Source organism: Canis aureus, chromosome 12 (assembly GCF_053574225.1).
Source record: "Canis aureus isolate CA01 chromosome 12, VMU_Caureus_v.1.0, whole genome shotgun sequence".
Lineage (NCBI taxonomy): Eukaryota > Metazoa > Chordata > Mammalia > Carnivora > Canidae > Canis > Canis aureus.
The window spans coordinates 30611423-30627533 of record NC_135622.1 but is presented as its reverse complement, the minus strand read 5'-3'; the positions used below and the strand labels follow the sequence as shown (position 1 = coordinate 30627533).

Here is a 16111-nt window from a genome sequence, read left to right as displayed (position 1 = left end):
CCAGGATCACGCCCTGGGCTGAAGGCAGGCACTAAACCTCTGAGCCACCCAGGGATCCCCATCAATTTTGTTTTCTGATGGAATGGAATACAATGATAGGTTTTATGACTTTCTGGTTATATTCCAATTTGAAATGCTTTCCACAAAATGCCACAATAATATAAAAACCACAATAATATAAAAACTCACACTGGAATGTACATCACATTTGTTTCTTACAAGACTTTCTTTCTTATGCCATAGGCGATGGTGAAAGCATTAATACTCTGTAGCCATTATGGAGCATCTTTCTTTATGCATTCTCAGAGACTAGATTGTTGTTTATAGAAGCAAGTTTTGTTCTCTCCATTGGTACATTAATATTTTATATAAAAGTTTAGGGGTCTTACAATAGGTTTATATTTTGTTTTTTAGAGTACATTACTGAAGGAGCGAGAGTACAAGTTGCATGTTTGTAAAATAACCTTCAAAATCCTGTCAGTAGATCCATACAGTCCAAAACTGTATGGAATCTAATCACCACTTGTATTTTTCTCCTGTTCAAGGAGATATTTTTCTCAATTCTAAAATCAATGTATGCTTTTTGAAAAATTTCAAAATTTAGTACAGCAGCAGCCAAAAAAAAAAAAAAAAAAAAAAAAAGCAAAGCTTTGTTCTCCTCACCCAGAGTAGAATATTCTTACCATTTTGTAATAATTCCTTTCAGCTACTCTTTGTGCATTATAAACAGTAATACCAGCAAATTACAGAATAGTACAGAAGATAATGTAATAAAATTCCACATAATGCCACCTAAACAAACGTTAGTATTTTAGTTCTTTGGACTAAAGAAAATTTCAACCATTATAATACCGAGTCTCTAATAGTCTCTCCCTAGTTCTCTTCTGCACCCTCCCTTTGTACCTTTGATGCCTGTCACCCCTGCCTCCTGTCAAGAGGCAGCCAGTATAACAGATCTGCTATTTATCTAGTCTGTTTTTCTAGTTTCACTGTGTATTTGTGTGTCTGAAAACAGCATAAAGATTGTTTTGCATGTGTTTCAATTTACTCTGTGACATTTTGCTCTTTGCCTGTTACTGACATCTAGCTATTTCAATAAACACATACCCACTTCACTCATTTTAACCACTGGGTAGTATTTGTAGTACTCCTTCATGGAATGTAACACCACATTATTTATGTACAGTGAACATCTGGAGTGCTTTAAAAACATTTTTCATTTGCTACTACCCATAATGCTTCATTGAAAATTCCAACACATTTCCTTTATGAGCATGTATGTGAGCTTTCAGCCATAACAAGAATTGGAATAGTTATTCATAGTGATTCATAGGGCAGTGCTCACTTTAAATTTGACCAAATGCAATCAAGCTATTCTATAGTCTGAGGTATAAATTTATAATCCCACAAGCAGTCAATGAGTATTTTCCTTTCTCATCCATTTTTTTTTTTAAGATTTTATTTATTTATTCATGAGAGACAGACAGAGAGAGAGAGAGAGAATGGCAGAGACACAGGCAGAGGGAGAAGCAGGCTCCATGCAGGGAGCCTGATGTGGGATTCGATCCCGGGACTCCAGGATCACGCCCTGAGCCAAAGGCAGGCACCCAACCGCTGAGCCACCCAGGCGTCCCTCTCATCCATTTTCTTATATTGTCTTCAACATTGTGTTTTTTCATACTAAAATTTTTACTAAGCTGATGCTTATCTAATTTTATTTTATTTATTTATTTTTTTTAAAAAAGATTTTATTTATTTATTCATGAGAGACACAGAGAGAGAGAGAGGCCGAGACACAGGCAGAGGGAGAAGCAGGCTCCCTGCAGAGAGCCCGACGTGGGACTCGATCCTGGGACTCCAGGATCACGCCCTGGGCTGAAGGCGGCGCTAAACCACTGAGCCACCCAGGCTGCCCTCTAATTTTATTTTATTTTATTTTAAATTTTTTTCTTTTATTTATTATTTATGATAGTCACAGGAGAGAGAGAGAGAGGCAGAGACACAGGCAGAGGGAGAAGCAGGCTCCATGCACCGGGAGCCCGATGTGGGATTCGATCCTGCGTCTCCAGGATCGCGCCCTGGGCCAAAGGCAGGCGCCAAACCGCTGCGCCACCCAGGGATCCCTAATTTTATTTTAATTTGTGTTTCTTAATAAGATTAAGCAACTTTTCTTATGTTTTTTGGCTCTGCAGGGTTTTTCTTCTTTGTATTTTACTTTTATTTTTTAAAAATATTTTTTTTTATTTCTTTGAGAGAAAGAGATACCAGGGTTAGGGACAGAGGGAGAGGGAGAAGCAGACTCCCTGCTGATCAGGGAGCCCGACGTAGGGCTCAATCCCAGGACCTTGAGATTATGACCTGAGCTGAAGGCAGACACTTAACTGATGAGGTACCCAGCTGCCCCTCTTCTTTGTATTTTAGATTCATATCCTTTGTTCATTCTTCACTTGCATTATTTTATTTTATTTTCTAATAGTTTTAAAATGTTATTCATATTCAAGACTATAAATATATCTGGAGTTTATTTTTTGAAAGTAGAGTGAGGTATAGGAGTCTAATTGTGTTTTTCTCCCCCTATGGAAAATAAACATCCCAACACCTTTTATTGAATTGGTTGTTTCCTCATGATTTTGTAATGCTTCCTCTCTTATTTCAGAGTTTTAGATATGCTCAGGTCTGCCTCTGGATATGACCTATTCTCTTCTGTCTTGTTGATCTGTCTGTCCCTGCACAAGCACTACATTATTTAAAAAAAAAGGGGGGGGGGCTGATAAATCCCACATGAACTTTCTTGTTAGGACATAGTGGAAGTCATTTAAATTGGAGTTTACTACTTTGCCTACCCCACCATGTTTTCCTTAACAGTATAAAATGAACACCTTTTCATATCATTATAAAAATCTGGAAAGGGTTTTTTGTTTTGTTTTGTTTTAAATATTGTGTGATAAACTTGTTACTTATATAGCCAGTCTCTTGTGGTTTAACTCTGAGATACTGCTTCCCAGATTATAACTGGGGATGCTTTCCCTGTTGTAGTACAGCAGATTCCCTTTACCCTGTCTGAGGAATGAGAGGGGCAAGCCTGTTCAAGATATGGTACAGAGCTCTGTGACAGTTGGGACTGATTTTCTTGGAGGTAGGTGTGAACAGGTAAAGAGCAGGTGTGTAGGTTTTTGGTTCCCGCTATAGCAACTCTCTGCTTCCCACTGGTGGTGACTGGTGGGACAGCGGGAGAGTTTCTTTTGGAAGAAGGCAGAGTTTTTCAGGTTCAGTATTTGTTTCTATCAGTAAAGGCCGTTTATTAAAAAATCATTTTAAAGAGAACACAATCTATGTACCTGAATTAGTTAAAACATCATTTTGTGTGTATCTTTTGCCGTACTTGCTTATATACTCATTCTAGGCAGGGTTTTCACACCCTCCAGTGTTTTCATTTCTCATGTTTTGTTTCCTTTGGTATTTAGCAGTTGGGAAGCCACTTTTGTATTCTCTCTATTATCTTAAATCATTTACTACTCTAATTGTTACTTTTTGAAGCAGAAGTGTACTCAGAGGCTCAGAAAATTGCAGTTTGTTGTTTGTAAGGCTGGTTTCAGAGACAGGATTTGATTTGTTCTTGACTCCAACTAAAGAATTCTCTCCCAGATCGCCTCTTCTCTCTTACTCGGTTAAAATTACTTGGTTTTAAAAATCTTTGTTGTTGTCTGTCTTGGATTAGGCACCACAGAAGATCTGTTCTTTTGTCTGCAACATTGAAATGCTTTGGTTTCATGCTCAGACTACTCTAAGATTCAGCTTTCTTTCTTGTTTTTTTTTTTTTTTTTTTTTTAAGATTTTATTTACTTATTCATGAGAGACGTAGAGAAAGAGTGAGGCAGAGACACAGGCAGAGGGAGAAGCAGGCTCCATGCAGGGAGTCCCAGTGCTGGACCCGATCCCAAGACTCCAGGATCATGCCCTGAGCCAAAGGCAGGCGCCAAACCGCTGAGCCACCCAGGGATCCCCTGTACTTGGACCTTTCTATATATTCTTCTTGTGTTGAGATTATTTTCAATGTCATAAAATTGACATCTTTCAGAAGTCACAAAATCAGGAAGATTTTCTATGTCCTTTGTTACTTCAGATGCAATGACTTACACCTTGAATCCTGTTTGCCCTGTAGTATCATGCCTTCTACTTTGATGTTGACATATTAGAACCTGGGGTGTTACTACTGAAGTGAGTGGAGTGGCTAAATATTGATTAGTTATATGTCGATAATATGAGTTTTACAGATTGTTTTCCAAAAGGATCATATGGAAAGCTGGCAAGTTGTTTTGTGCCATTCAGTCAAATCAGATTCATCATTCTGTTGAATTGGAGAGTCAGGTTCTTATTTTTTCTTTCAATGTTTTCAGGTCTGTATAGATCAGTTGTACCTATCTCCATCATGTACCCAGATTTGTATCTGAAGACCTCTCACTGCAGAGAAGGGTTATAGAACTGCTACAACTCAGTTGGCCTGGTCTAGGTCATTTTCTTTGTGGCTTTTCCTGTAAGGACTACAGTTGGCTTTCAGCATTCATAATCCAAAGCATCTGTTTATCCTAGACTCTGTATGCTACTTGTCGAATCACCTGTAGTGTTTTGGGAGCAGATAATTAAGCTGCCTGCAGATCACTAGGTCTGACGTCCTTGTTTTGAGATCTATTAAAATCATAGCTAGACTGAATTTCAAACACTGCTAGTCTTAAGATACATGATAAGATTTATAATTGTTAAAAAATTGAAGTCATGGAGACTTTATAGATTTCATCCTTGTTTCATTAAAATGTAAAGTGTACTTTGTACAATATGCAAAGGAAGAAAATCCATTTACTCTATGTTGACCTCCCTTGTGGAAACAGAATTCCTTAGAACAAAGTAAACCCCGAAGTGGTCAATGAGTGGGAGTTGGTGGGAGGCCTACCTTGTTACTTCCTGTTTGTGGTCTGCACCCTATATGTGGAGGGACGGAATGCCATGTGCATTGGTAGGGAGCCTCAGTCTCAGAGAACAGGTAATTATATAGGCACTAGATTTCTCTTTTCCTTAGACCCTGAGGACTAAAGCAAGTTGGAGGATAGGATCTGAGAAAGAGTTTTTTGAGTTTTCCAGGGCCTTAGAAGTCTTCAAGGATAGACAATATTAGAGATGATAGTCAAGTAACTTATATAAAGATTCATATTTAATTAGTGACAGAATCAGTACTAGAGACAGACTTTGTGATGCTGAGTCTGGTTCTGAGAAAGGTCAGACTGTGTTGATTTTGTAGGGAGGAGACTAAATCCTGGAACATCTCTAATTCTTCTATCTAATCTTTTTAAAATGCAGTTCTGACTTTGCTATCTCCTACCTTACATCCTTTTAGTGGCTTTTAATTGCTTTCAGGGGAAAAACCCAGATCCTTGAAACAGTCAAAAAAAACTGAGGAGTTTTGCCTGGCCACTCTGTCCAGTCCCTGGCCCTGACTCCCTGTGTCCTCGGGACCCAGCCAGACTGTGGCCTTCCTTTGGTTCTGAGGTTTGCCTCCTGCCACAGGACCTCTGCAACTTCATTTCCCTTGGCCTGGATGCTCTTACAGCCCCGCCATAACACTTCATCTTTCTTCAAATCTTGCTTAATTCATCCATCTAAGGCAGTTAACTTTGTGATGTGCTCATGTAGAGAACCAACCACATTCCTCCATGGTAGTTATTTATAATGAGACATTTATTTTTGTGATTATCTTATTAATGTGTATCTCTAGCTCTCTTCTTCCAATTCCTTACATACTGGCTTGTAGCGTTCATTAGTATAGTGATTGTATCCTCATTTTCCATGCTACTGATTTCCCAGTACTGAGCATAGTTCTTGGTATATATTCTAGGTGTTCAGTAAATATCTGAGAATGATATTTAAATTAGTTTCTATTTCTGACACATAAGACAATAGGTTCTTATTGAAATCGGTCACTGGAGTAGGTTTTTCTGTTAAAATGTTACTTAGATTTTAATAAATCTTTATTGAATACATCTCATCACTAAGTGATTATATTTGAATTCTCATTTCATTGTGTCACTGGAGCTGAACATACACAGTCTAAAGACCAGGAATTATAGAATGTTTTAGACATTGGATATACTTGTTCAAAAACTGTGGTAATGGGGTGCCTGGGTGGCTCAGCCGGTTAAGCATCTACCTTTGGCTCAGGTCATGATACCAGAGTCCTGGGATCAAGCCCCACATTGGGCTCCCTGCTCAGTGGGAAGGGAGCCTGCTTTTTCCTCTGCCTCTGCTGCTCCCCTGGCTTGTGCGCTTGCTCTCTCTCTCTCTCTCTCTGTCAAATAAAAAACAAAAAAAACAAGAAACTGTGGTAAAGTAGGCACAATATAGAATTGCCATTTTAACAATTTAAGTGTACTGTGTTCTGGCATGAAGCATTCACATTGTTGTGCAATCACCAGCATCCATCCCCAGAATGTTTTCATCTTCCCCAACTGAAACTTTGTACTCATTAAATAATAACTCCCTGTCCCCCAGCCCTTAGCAACCACCATTCTACTTTCTGTTGCTGTGATTTTGACTATTCTCTATTTATAAGTGCAACCATACAATATTTGCCCTTCTGTATGTTGTTTATTTCACTTAGCATAATGTCTTCAGGTTTATCTGTATTGTAATGTGTGTCACCATTTCCTTCCTTTTTTGAGGCTGCATAATACTTTATCATACATGTATTCCACATCGTGTTTATTCATTCTTCTGTCAGTAGAAACTTCGGTTGCTTCTACCTTTTGGCTATTGTGAATAATACTGCTATGAACATGGGGGTACAAATGGATACTTCTATGATTCTATGAGTTTTCCCCTGGATCTATAGCTCATGATTTATTTAACCATATGCAGGTTATTTAACATCCCCGTGCCTGAGTTGCAGCATCTGCAATGGGAATAATAATAATATAAAACATATCTGTGCTGCCTTAGGGGGTTACCTCTTGACAAGAAGAGGGTATACAGACACATGTCCATAAATTGCAGGTATATATGTCCAAGCATCTAGAACTTGATGGAACTACAGTGGCTCCCCAGAGCATGCCTCAGGGTAGTTTCTCCTGGGCACCTGGATTCTCTGAGAGGCATAGAACTCTCTATGAAATTGGGGGCCTGGATTGCGTAGAAGATAAGTGATTTGTTGCTATGGTACAAGTCTTTCTGCGCTTCCATCAACATTCCAGAGAAAATTACACTGGACAGTTAATACGCCTTTGTTTAAGGTAATATTCACAAATACTTGGCTCTTCTGGCTCTTGAGGTTGTGTCCTCACTGGGAGAGAGAGTATACCATGTCTCAGTGTCCTGAACAAGATTTCTGGCACCCTCTTTCCACCCTCTTTTCCAGCTCTGAGTTACCATATGGCATCAATTTGAGAATTAAACATGGTAATACTTGTAAATCATTTAAAATCCTATTTGGCACAGTGAGGGCTTAGTAATACTAGTTGTTTGTTGAGATGATGATAACAATGATACATTTTCCTTCCAATTTTGTTGAATCTCACTTACTTTCTTCTGATTTTATAGCATTATTGATAGTCTAAAAGGGCTTTTGTCATGCCATATTTACTGTCATTGTAGATTATCAAGTTTGAATATAGTCATTAGATTATGATCAGTCATACATTTTAATGTAATTGGGTGTGGTTGTTTTTTTTTTTTGTTTTTTTGGGGGGGGTTCTTTTTTTGAGAATGAGAGACCATGAGGATAGGGTGGAAGGAGGAGAAGGAGAGGGAGAAGTAGACTCCTCGCTGAGCAGGGATCCCCATCCCAGGATCCTGAGGTTATGACCTGAGCTGAAGTCAGATGCTTAAGCACTGAGCCACCCAAGCACTCCATTTTAATATAATGTTACAAGGAGATTATATGATTTAAAAATCTTCCCCTTAAACAAGCTATAATTTTTACAGTAAAATTTTTCCCATTAGAAAAACAGGAAAAACTGATTAACTTATTTTCCTAAAAAGAGAAAGTCGACTTAACCAACAGTAATTTTATTCTTCAGGTATTAACTCTATAAAAAATGCTAGCCATTAATCATTTACTTTGTTCTCTTCATTTGTGAGTTCTGTTGAAATCACTTATTTCATATAGGGCCTTGAGGGCACTGGGAGTTTGAAGATGGTGCAAATCACAGTCCTTACAACATTTAAAGGAACCTTTACTAAGCAGAATATATAAATCTTTTTTTTTTTAAAGAGTTATTTATTTTAGAGAGAGAGAGAGCCTAAGGGTGGGCCAATGGGAAAGGGAGAGAGTCCAAGCAGACTCCAAGCTAAGCACGGAGCCCAATGTGGGGCTCAATCTCATACTCCTGAGATCACAACCTGAGCTAAAACCAAGAGTCAGTTGCTTAACTGAGCCACGCAGGTGCCCGTAGAATACCTAAATGTTTAGATTAACCTTTTGGGTATTAGTTTATATCAGAAATAGTCTTCAAAATGAATATAAAATTAACTGAGAGTTCCTAATTTTTTTTAAACTCAGTTTCCTAAAACTTGAGTATTATTCATGTTTCCAAGGCTGTAAATTAGAAATAAAACTAATAAGACTATCACTGCAGTAAAAAAAAATATGAAACATGAAATTATTCTTCCTTCTAAATATATCATAAGGCAATAAATGAGTGGTATTATAGTACTGTTATCTAGTCTGAATGCTTTAGTGAGACTTTCTAGTTGTTCCAGTTATGTTCTTTATAACAAAAGAAAAAAATTTCTGGTCAGAGATTCACTTGAGAATCATTTATTGCATTTAGTTGTCGTATTGCTTTAATTTCCTTCAGTCCTGAACAGTTCATTCTTTGTCTTTCATAACCATGGCATTTATTATGTAGAATGTCTCTTAGTTTGGCTTGTGGCTATAATTTGATTAATAATTAGAATAAGTTTTTATTCTACTTAAGCTCATTTTGATCAGTTAATTTAGGAAATTTTTGAAATTTCCTAAATTTTCAAATTTATCAATGTAAGTTTTCATTTTATTCTTTCATCAGAATAATTTGGTAAATCTCCTGATAATGTTTATGTGTGTCATTTCCCTTTTTTTCCTTGATAGTTTTGCCTGATTTTTCTTTTTTATTATCTAAAAAAAATAAGAGTTTAGTTGATTTTTTAAATTATATGTTTTCTATTTAGTTTTTTTCACTGTTTATTATTTTCTTCCTTCTATGTTTCTTTGGATTTACTCTGATATTCCCATTCCAGCTTTCTAAGACTGACTAGAGCCCATCAACTTTGTTCACTTTTCCATCATCAGTGTTTAAGAGTGTAAATGTACCTGTATACTTTGATTATATAATATTTTTATTATCACTTGGTTCTAAGTATTTCTTAATTTACTTTATAATTTTGCTTTTAATTGTGAGTTAATTTCCAAGGAAATAAAGTTCATAAATTTATCTTAATTGCCTTGGGGGTTGTGGTCCAAGAGCATGTATGATACCAATTCTTTTAATATATTGGGATTTCCTTTAGGGCCTGGAATATAAACCTCCATAGGATTTTACTCCTCAGGTCTTACCTACTTTTAACTCAGCCTAGTAAAAAGGAAACTTTGTTTTTATCTCTTCTGTCTTGTAGCAATCTAGAAAATGCCTTCAAGGTAAAAGCTCAAGTCAGTATGGAAGCTTACCTGTCACACTTCTTCCTGAATTATTTTAGCCTCCCCTTGCCTGCATTGGTTGCCTGTCCTCACACAGTTGATAAATATTTGTCTGGTTGGTGTCTAGAATTACCCGGGGGATGGGGAAGAATTCCTAGTTCTGCTCATGCAAATGACATTTAGGGCATAGGGTTACTGTGGCCTTGCCACCCATGTAGCTTTCTTGTGATACTACTCAAAAGATAGGACTTAAAATAAGGACATGACTCCGGGTGTCTTATAGATTGATTTGAGTGAATGACGACTATGTCTTAACAAATTTTATGATGAATGAGGGATTTTGATTTGAGTACTATGCACTGAAGCAAAATGGAGAATGGATGGCATACTTCTCTTTTATATATAAAGTGTTTTGCTTTGATCATGGTTTACAGTTTACTCATAAGAATTTATATTCACCTCCTTGAAAAAAACCATATGCTTATTAATTTTTAAATAGACTTGGTGTTCTTAATGCTATAGTTTGTGCTTGAGGTATACTTATGAAGTTATTATAAAATGGTAACTGAGCAAATCAATAGTTAGGATTGAATATATACGTGTGTCAGTTAGCTGTGGCCAAAATAATGCTACATGTTACAGGCTGTAGCATGTAGCTACAGATTCTAAGATGGAGATCTGTATGTAGGAAATTTATTAGGAGTAGAAGAGAAGGGAAAGAGGCAAGTTTGAACAGAAGAAGAAGATGGGCTATGATGCTGTATGAATGAAGGCCTCAGTCAACTCCATGGGACGTTTTGTTGGTTTTTCTTTTTTAAGATTTTATTTATTTATTCATGAAAGACACACACACACACACACACACACAGAGAGAGAGAGAGAGAGAGAGAGAGAGAGAGGTAGAGACACAGGCAGAGAAAGAAGCAGGCTCCACGCAGAGAGCACAAGGTGGGACTCGATCCCGGGACTCCAGGATCACGCCCCAGGCCGAAGGTGGCGCTAAACTGCTGAGCCACCTGGGCTGCCTTCCATGGGACGTTTTGAAGGGCTATCTTCCCACAGCACATCTAGCACGGAGTGAATAAGTTCTTTATTCTCAAAAGGGAAAACACAGATTTATTACACTGCCCAGTGTTTCAGTGGCTTATAATAAGCATTAATTTCTTACTCTGTGCAGATTGTCTAGGATTCTGCTGAACTAGACCAGGCCAATTTAGGTGCCAAACTGCAGGAAGAGTCCAGATCTACTTCATGCATATCTCATCCTCTGCTGACAAAAGCCAATAGCTCAAGAGGGCAAGTCCAGACATGCAAACACATGTCAAGGCTCTATTATATCACATATTTTGAATATCTTACTTGCCAGTCAAGTCACGTGGACAGACACAACATCAGTGGAATGGAAGTATACTCTCCTATGGAGGTCCAGGGGAGGGAGTGAATATTTGCTGAATAATAATCCAGTCTACCATAGTGTGATTCTACTTAATGAACAAAAGATGAGAATTTCACTGCCAAGATTTCATTGTCAGTCTTTCTCCTAAAATATTTCTGTTTGTCATCTCCATCTGTTATGAATGAGATGAAATGTGACAACACCTTCACCACTATTTGGCAGAGAGAACAGCTTGTGCTTAGTTCTTATGATTTTTTTAAATTTAGATTTGAATGGATCTTGTCTTGTGTATCTGTATCTCTATTAAAAACATGGTATCTTTGCAAAGTATTTAAGAGGAAAGATATTCAGTTTTTTTGCATTTAGTCTTTAAATTCTTCATCTTTAAATCGAGATATACATACAGTAAAGTGTATTAAGTATACTTAGGTACAGAGCTTTTAAACTTATATATATATATGTATACATTCTTATAATCACCATCCAAATCTAGATAAAGAGCACTACCAGAATCCCAAAAGATTACCTCATGCCCCTCCTCAGTCAGTGATTCCCCCCACCCCATACCACAATCCCCTGCTTCTGAGGAAATCATTATTCTGACTTCTCTTCCCATTGATTGTTACTTTTCTCCAAGTTCATCTAAATGGAATCAGCCAGTGTCACCCGGGGGGCTCAGTCGGTTCTGTGACCAACTCTTAATTTTGACTCAGGGTCCTGGAATCAAGTCCTGTGTAGGACTCCACCCTCAGTGCAGAGTCTGCTTGAGATTCTCTGCTTCTCTCCATCCCTCTGCCCCTCCCCCTGCTCATGTGTGCTCTCTCTCTCTCAAATAAGTAAATCTTAAAAAAAAAAAAAAGAAAGAAAGAAATCAGCCAGTGTATTCTTTTACATATCTAGCTCTTGGAATTTTTATTATCTTACTGATAAACCATAAGTCATACATCAAACTCCTGTGTCTTAGTCTGTTTCTGAGAGTCTTCACTTGTTGCCTTGTCTGTGTTTTACTTAGAGCTCTTTAGGGTAAGATCAGACTATATAAAACTAATTCAGAAGGAGCCACCTGGGCAGCCCGGGTGGCTCAGCGGTTTAGCACCACCTTCAGTCCAGGGCGTGATCCTGGAGACCCTGAATCGAGTCCCATGTCGGGCTCCCTTCATGGAGCCTGCTTCCCTCTCTGCCCACCCCCCCCCCCCCGTGTGTGTGTGTGTGTGTGTCTCTCATGAATAAATAAATAAAATCTGGGGGAAAAAAAAAAAGGAGCCACCTATGTGTGTCAGAAAAATGAGGTTAATATGGACTCCTAGCACATCATGTGATCCCGATTTCCTTTGTGAAGTTGGTCATCAATTTCAATAAAATTATTCCCTAGGGATTCCACAATGCATATGTCTGATGAGATGTTTATTTTCTGCACATACTGATCATGGTGATACTCTCCTCTGGGCTGTTTTAAAGTGGGCTTTGGGGGTTTCATAGTCTCCGGTCAGCTACAAGTTGAACCCATTCTTTCCATTTGATTTGTGACAGTGCAGGAGTTAGTCTTCTGAAAGCAAATACTTCAGTGTTCAGTAACACTCTGTAAAGAACAGAACCTTTGAAACAATTTAATCATTTCAGATTATGGTCCTAATCACTTATAAAGGCTATGATATTGCTTTGGTTCTTTGAAACCTTATTAAATAATAGCCTATCATTTTTAAGAGTACCTCTAAGAAAAGTATTTTCATTCATATCACATGAACAAAAGACTGAATATCCTTTCATGCTTTGAGTGGCTGGTATAATATCAGCTGAGAAAAACTCACTTAATTGTGTGACTTTTGGTTTCAGAGCACCTGCTAATTATAAAAATTACTTCTACCTCCTGAGGAATCTCAGCAGCACAGTTCATTTATATAATTATTGATTTTGAATATCACTGTATCTTTTTCAGTTTTGTTATCCATTGTAAATTTTGTTTCAAAAATAATTGTTTATGGTAATACATTATTAATTGAAAGGATCCCTAAATGCTATTGGATTTTGTTTTCACTTTCATAGATCAGTTATCTACAAATAATAATTTCAGGGACAATGTAAACGTGTTTAGCTGAATCTGTTAAACTGCTGAATCTGTCAAGTGAGATTAGCTAGAAAAAGTGGAGTTCAATTGATTCTGAAGTTTGCAGAACACAGGCAAAGAATAAAGATCAATTCTAACATTTTTGTAACCCTTGTGGCAGAAGGGTGAGAAGAAATTCTTTTGAAAACTGAAGTTATTATTCCATAATGGTGACACATATAGCAAAGGACACTATACATGGTCAGTGTGATTATACCTGGGGAATAGAAAATGAAATTCCTACTTGCCTTTGTTTTGTGGAATCCAGTGATTTATTTAAGAGAGATGTTAATCCTTATTAAAGCAGTAAGTTAACATACCTTAAACGTGTTTGTAGATCTTAAATCCCATCTTTAGTTCTATCAACAAATTCCTATTCTAGACCCTTTTTCAATGTCTTAATGTATCACAGTGTAAATATCTTTTTAATGCATGCTGTAGCCAATAATTCTTTTTAGTAGATGTTAGTTGATACTGGAGCTAATTTTATATATATGTTTTAAATTTTATTTATTTATTCATGAGAGACACAGAGAGAGAGGCAGAGACACAGGCAAAGGGAGAAGCAGGCTCCATGCAGGGTCATGCCCTGGGCTGAAGTCGGCGCTAAACCACTGAGCCACCCAGGCTGCCCTAATTTTATATTCTTATATGTATAGGGAACTCACTTATAAGCTAAATTTTAAGAAACATGTTGTCAAATTGATGTGATGCTATCTCCATTTTGTGAAAATTTCAGAAGATGCTTTGTATACAAGGTGCAAGACTTGCTTTCATGTGTTAGAAAGTTTAAATAGAACTAGTTTTCCCGGGATCCCTGGGTGGCGCAGCGGTTTAGCGCCTGCCTTTGACTCAGGGCGCGATCCTGGAGACCCGGGATCGAGTCCCACGTCGGGCTCCCGGTGCATGGAGCCTGCTTCTCCCTCTGCCTGTGTCTCTGCCTCTCTTTCTCTCCCCCCCTCGCTGTGTGTAACTATTGTAAATAAATAAAAATTAAAAAAAGAAAAAAAGAACTAGTTCTCTCTTGATAAGAATTTGATCCCCTTGCCAATCAAATCTGGGCCACACCTTATCCAGACACAGCAAAGCAGAGCATCCTGTTTTGCTCTTTTCCTGCTACACATACAAATGTGCATATATGCTACAAGTGAATCTTTCTCTCTGGTAGAAAAACCATTTGAGGTTTTTCAAAGCTTAAAATTTTGAGACCTAAGTTTATTCACTGCTTCTGTTGAAAAGAAGCTTTTTTTTTTTTTTTTAAGATTTTTTGTTTATTCATGAGAGATACAGACAGAGAGAGGCAGAGATACAGACAGTGAGAGAAGCAGGCTCCATGCAGGGAGCCTGATGCACGACTTGATCCCGGGTCTCCAGGATCACACCATGGGCCAAAGGCAGGCGCCAAACCACTGAGACACCCAGGAATCCCCTGAAGCATGTTTTTTAAGTAAGCTAGACCCAAGGTACTTTTGCAAAAAGCCAGGAAATCTGGCTTTTTTTGCAAAAAGCCAAGAAATCTGGCTTTTTTTGCAAAAAGCCAAGAAATCTGTCTTTCTTCCTTTTAAATTACTCTTCATATCACTGTCTCTTGAAATTTGTAGGAAACCTACCCCAGCCTAACCAATCCAAGCAAGCCTGGGTATCTGTTCTTGGTCTTACAAAATCCTAACCACGTTACTGTTTTCACATGGATATGTACTTTAATTTTGTTTTGCTTAACATGAATGTGTAGTTTTGTTTGGTGTCACTATCATTTTCAATTCCACTGTTTTCTGTATCTCTCATTCTTAGGACATCATTCTTTTAATCCAACTTGAGAATATTTTTTTTCTCTCTCTGGTACATACTCTGTTTTCCCCATGTCAAGAAAGGCTGTGCCAGCCCTGTATAGTAGCTGAAGTGATTTTGGTACTCGTTAACCAAGAGGATGATGAAACTTACTGGCTTCCCAGTTTAACACCTAGAGGCTCTGGATCTTCATGGTTAGGTTACTATGACAAATGATTGCATTTTAAATTTTTTTTTATTTTTTGCATTTTTAAAAATACACGTCTTAGAAGGTACAAATCACCGTTTTCTTAAAGCAATGAGTGATACTGTAAGTAATCTGATGTTTAAATTTTTCTTAATTTTGTTACTTAAAAAACAGTTGAGTGTATTAGTGTTAATTTTAAGTGCATCACACATTTTAGTATTTCTGTTTTTAAATAACCTAGGAAATTTGCATTTTGGCTATCTTTTCTCTCCATTTTGTTTTCTTTAGTTTCATGCTATGGATACATTGTATAGGCACAGCTATGATTTGAGCAGTGCCATTAGTGTCTTAGTACCAGTTGGAGGACCTGTTTTATGCAGAGATGAAATGGAAGAGTGGTCAGCCTCTGAAGCTAGTTTATTTGAAGAGGCCCTGGAAAAATATGGCAAAGACTTCAATGACATACGTCAAGACTTCGTAAGTAGAAAATTGCAAATAAAATGTTGGGATAAGAGTGTTTTGTCTTTATCGGGAATTTGGTAAACCATTTAGCAAGCCTGTGACTTAGTAATTTTTACCTGCTCCCTGTGGAATGAAGGCTAGTCTTAGAGAGGGAGAAAATTGACTTTTCTTTGGGGAAGTAATTATAAGACCCAGGGTTAGGAGATTCTGAGTTCAAGTTTAAGATATGGATAGTTTTTCTCACCATTTGCACTATTTCTGAGCTCTGCTTTTTGAGTTTGTTACTCTCCTTTAGACCTTTTATATTTTTATATTAGTAGGATGACTAATTGTTGAGCCTGAACTTGATGTGGACCTTTAATATGGAAACAACCTGTACCAAGCAGAGTAGGAAAATTTGCTTTAGGAGTTTTCGGTCTTTGACTCCTCTTAATGATATGTGGTATCTTACTTGCATTTTAAGTACTAGATAATCTTACCTACTTAAGCACTTATGTGTTTCCTCTTGTCTTT

The 16111-nt window shown here is 37.5% G+C and overlaps 1 protein-coding gene across 12 annotated transcripts in view; it reads left to right on the top strand.

The window, feature by feature from the left end:
* The window catches only part of MTA3 (metastasis associated 1 family member 3), a 313378-nt gene that overhangs the window by 152469 nt on the left and 144798 nt on the right, over window positions 1–16111 (top strand). For 10 of the 12 annotated variants that reach the window (XR_013349328.1, XR_013349329.1, XM_077843428.1 and 7 more), the window contains exon 9: window positions 15425–15613. The exons of the other annotated variants lie outside the window; for them this stretch is intronic. Coding sequence is in view for 8 of the 10 variants with exons in the window: in XM_077843428.1 (XP_077699554.1) it covers window positions 15425–15613 (189 nt within the window). In the remaining 2 variants the exon portion in view is untranslated. The remainder of the gene's footprint in view (window positions 1–15424; window positions 15614–16111) is intronic. 12 annotated transcript variants of the gene reach the window in all.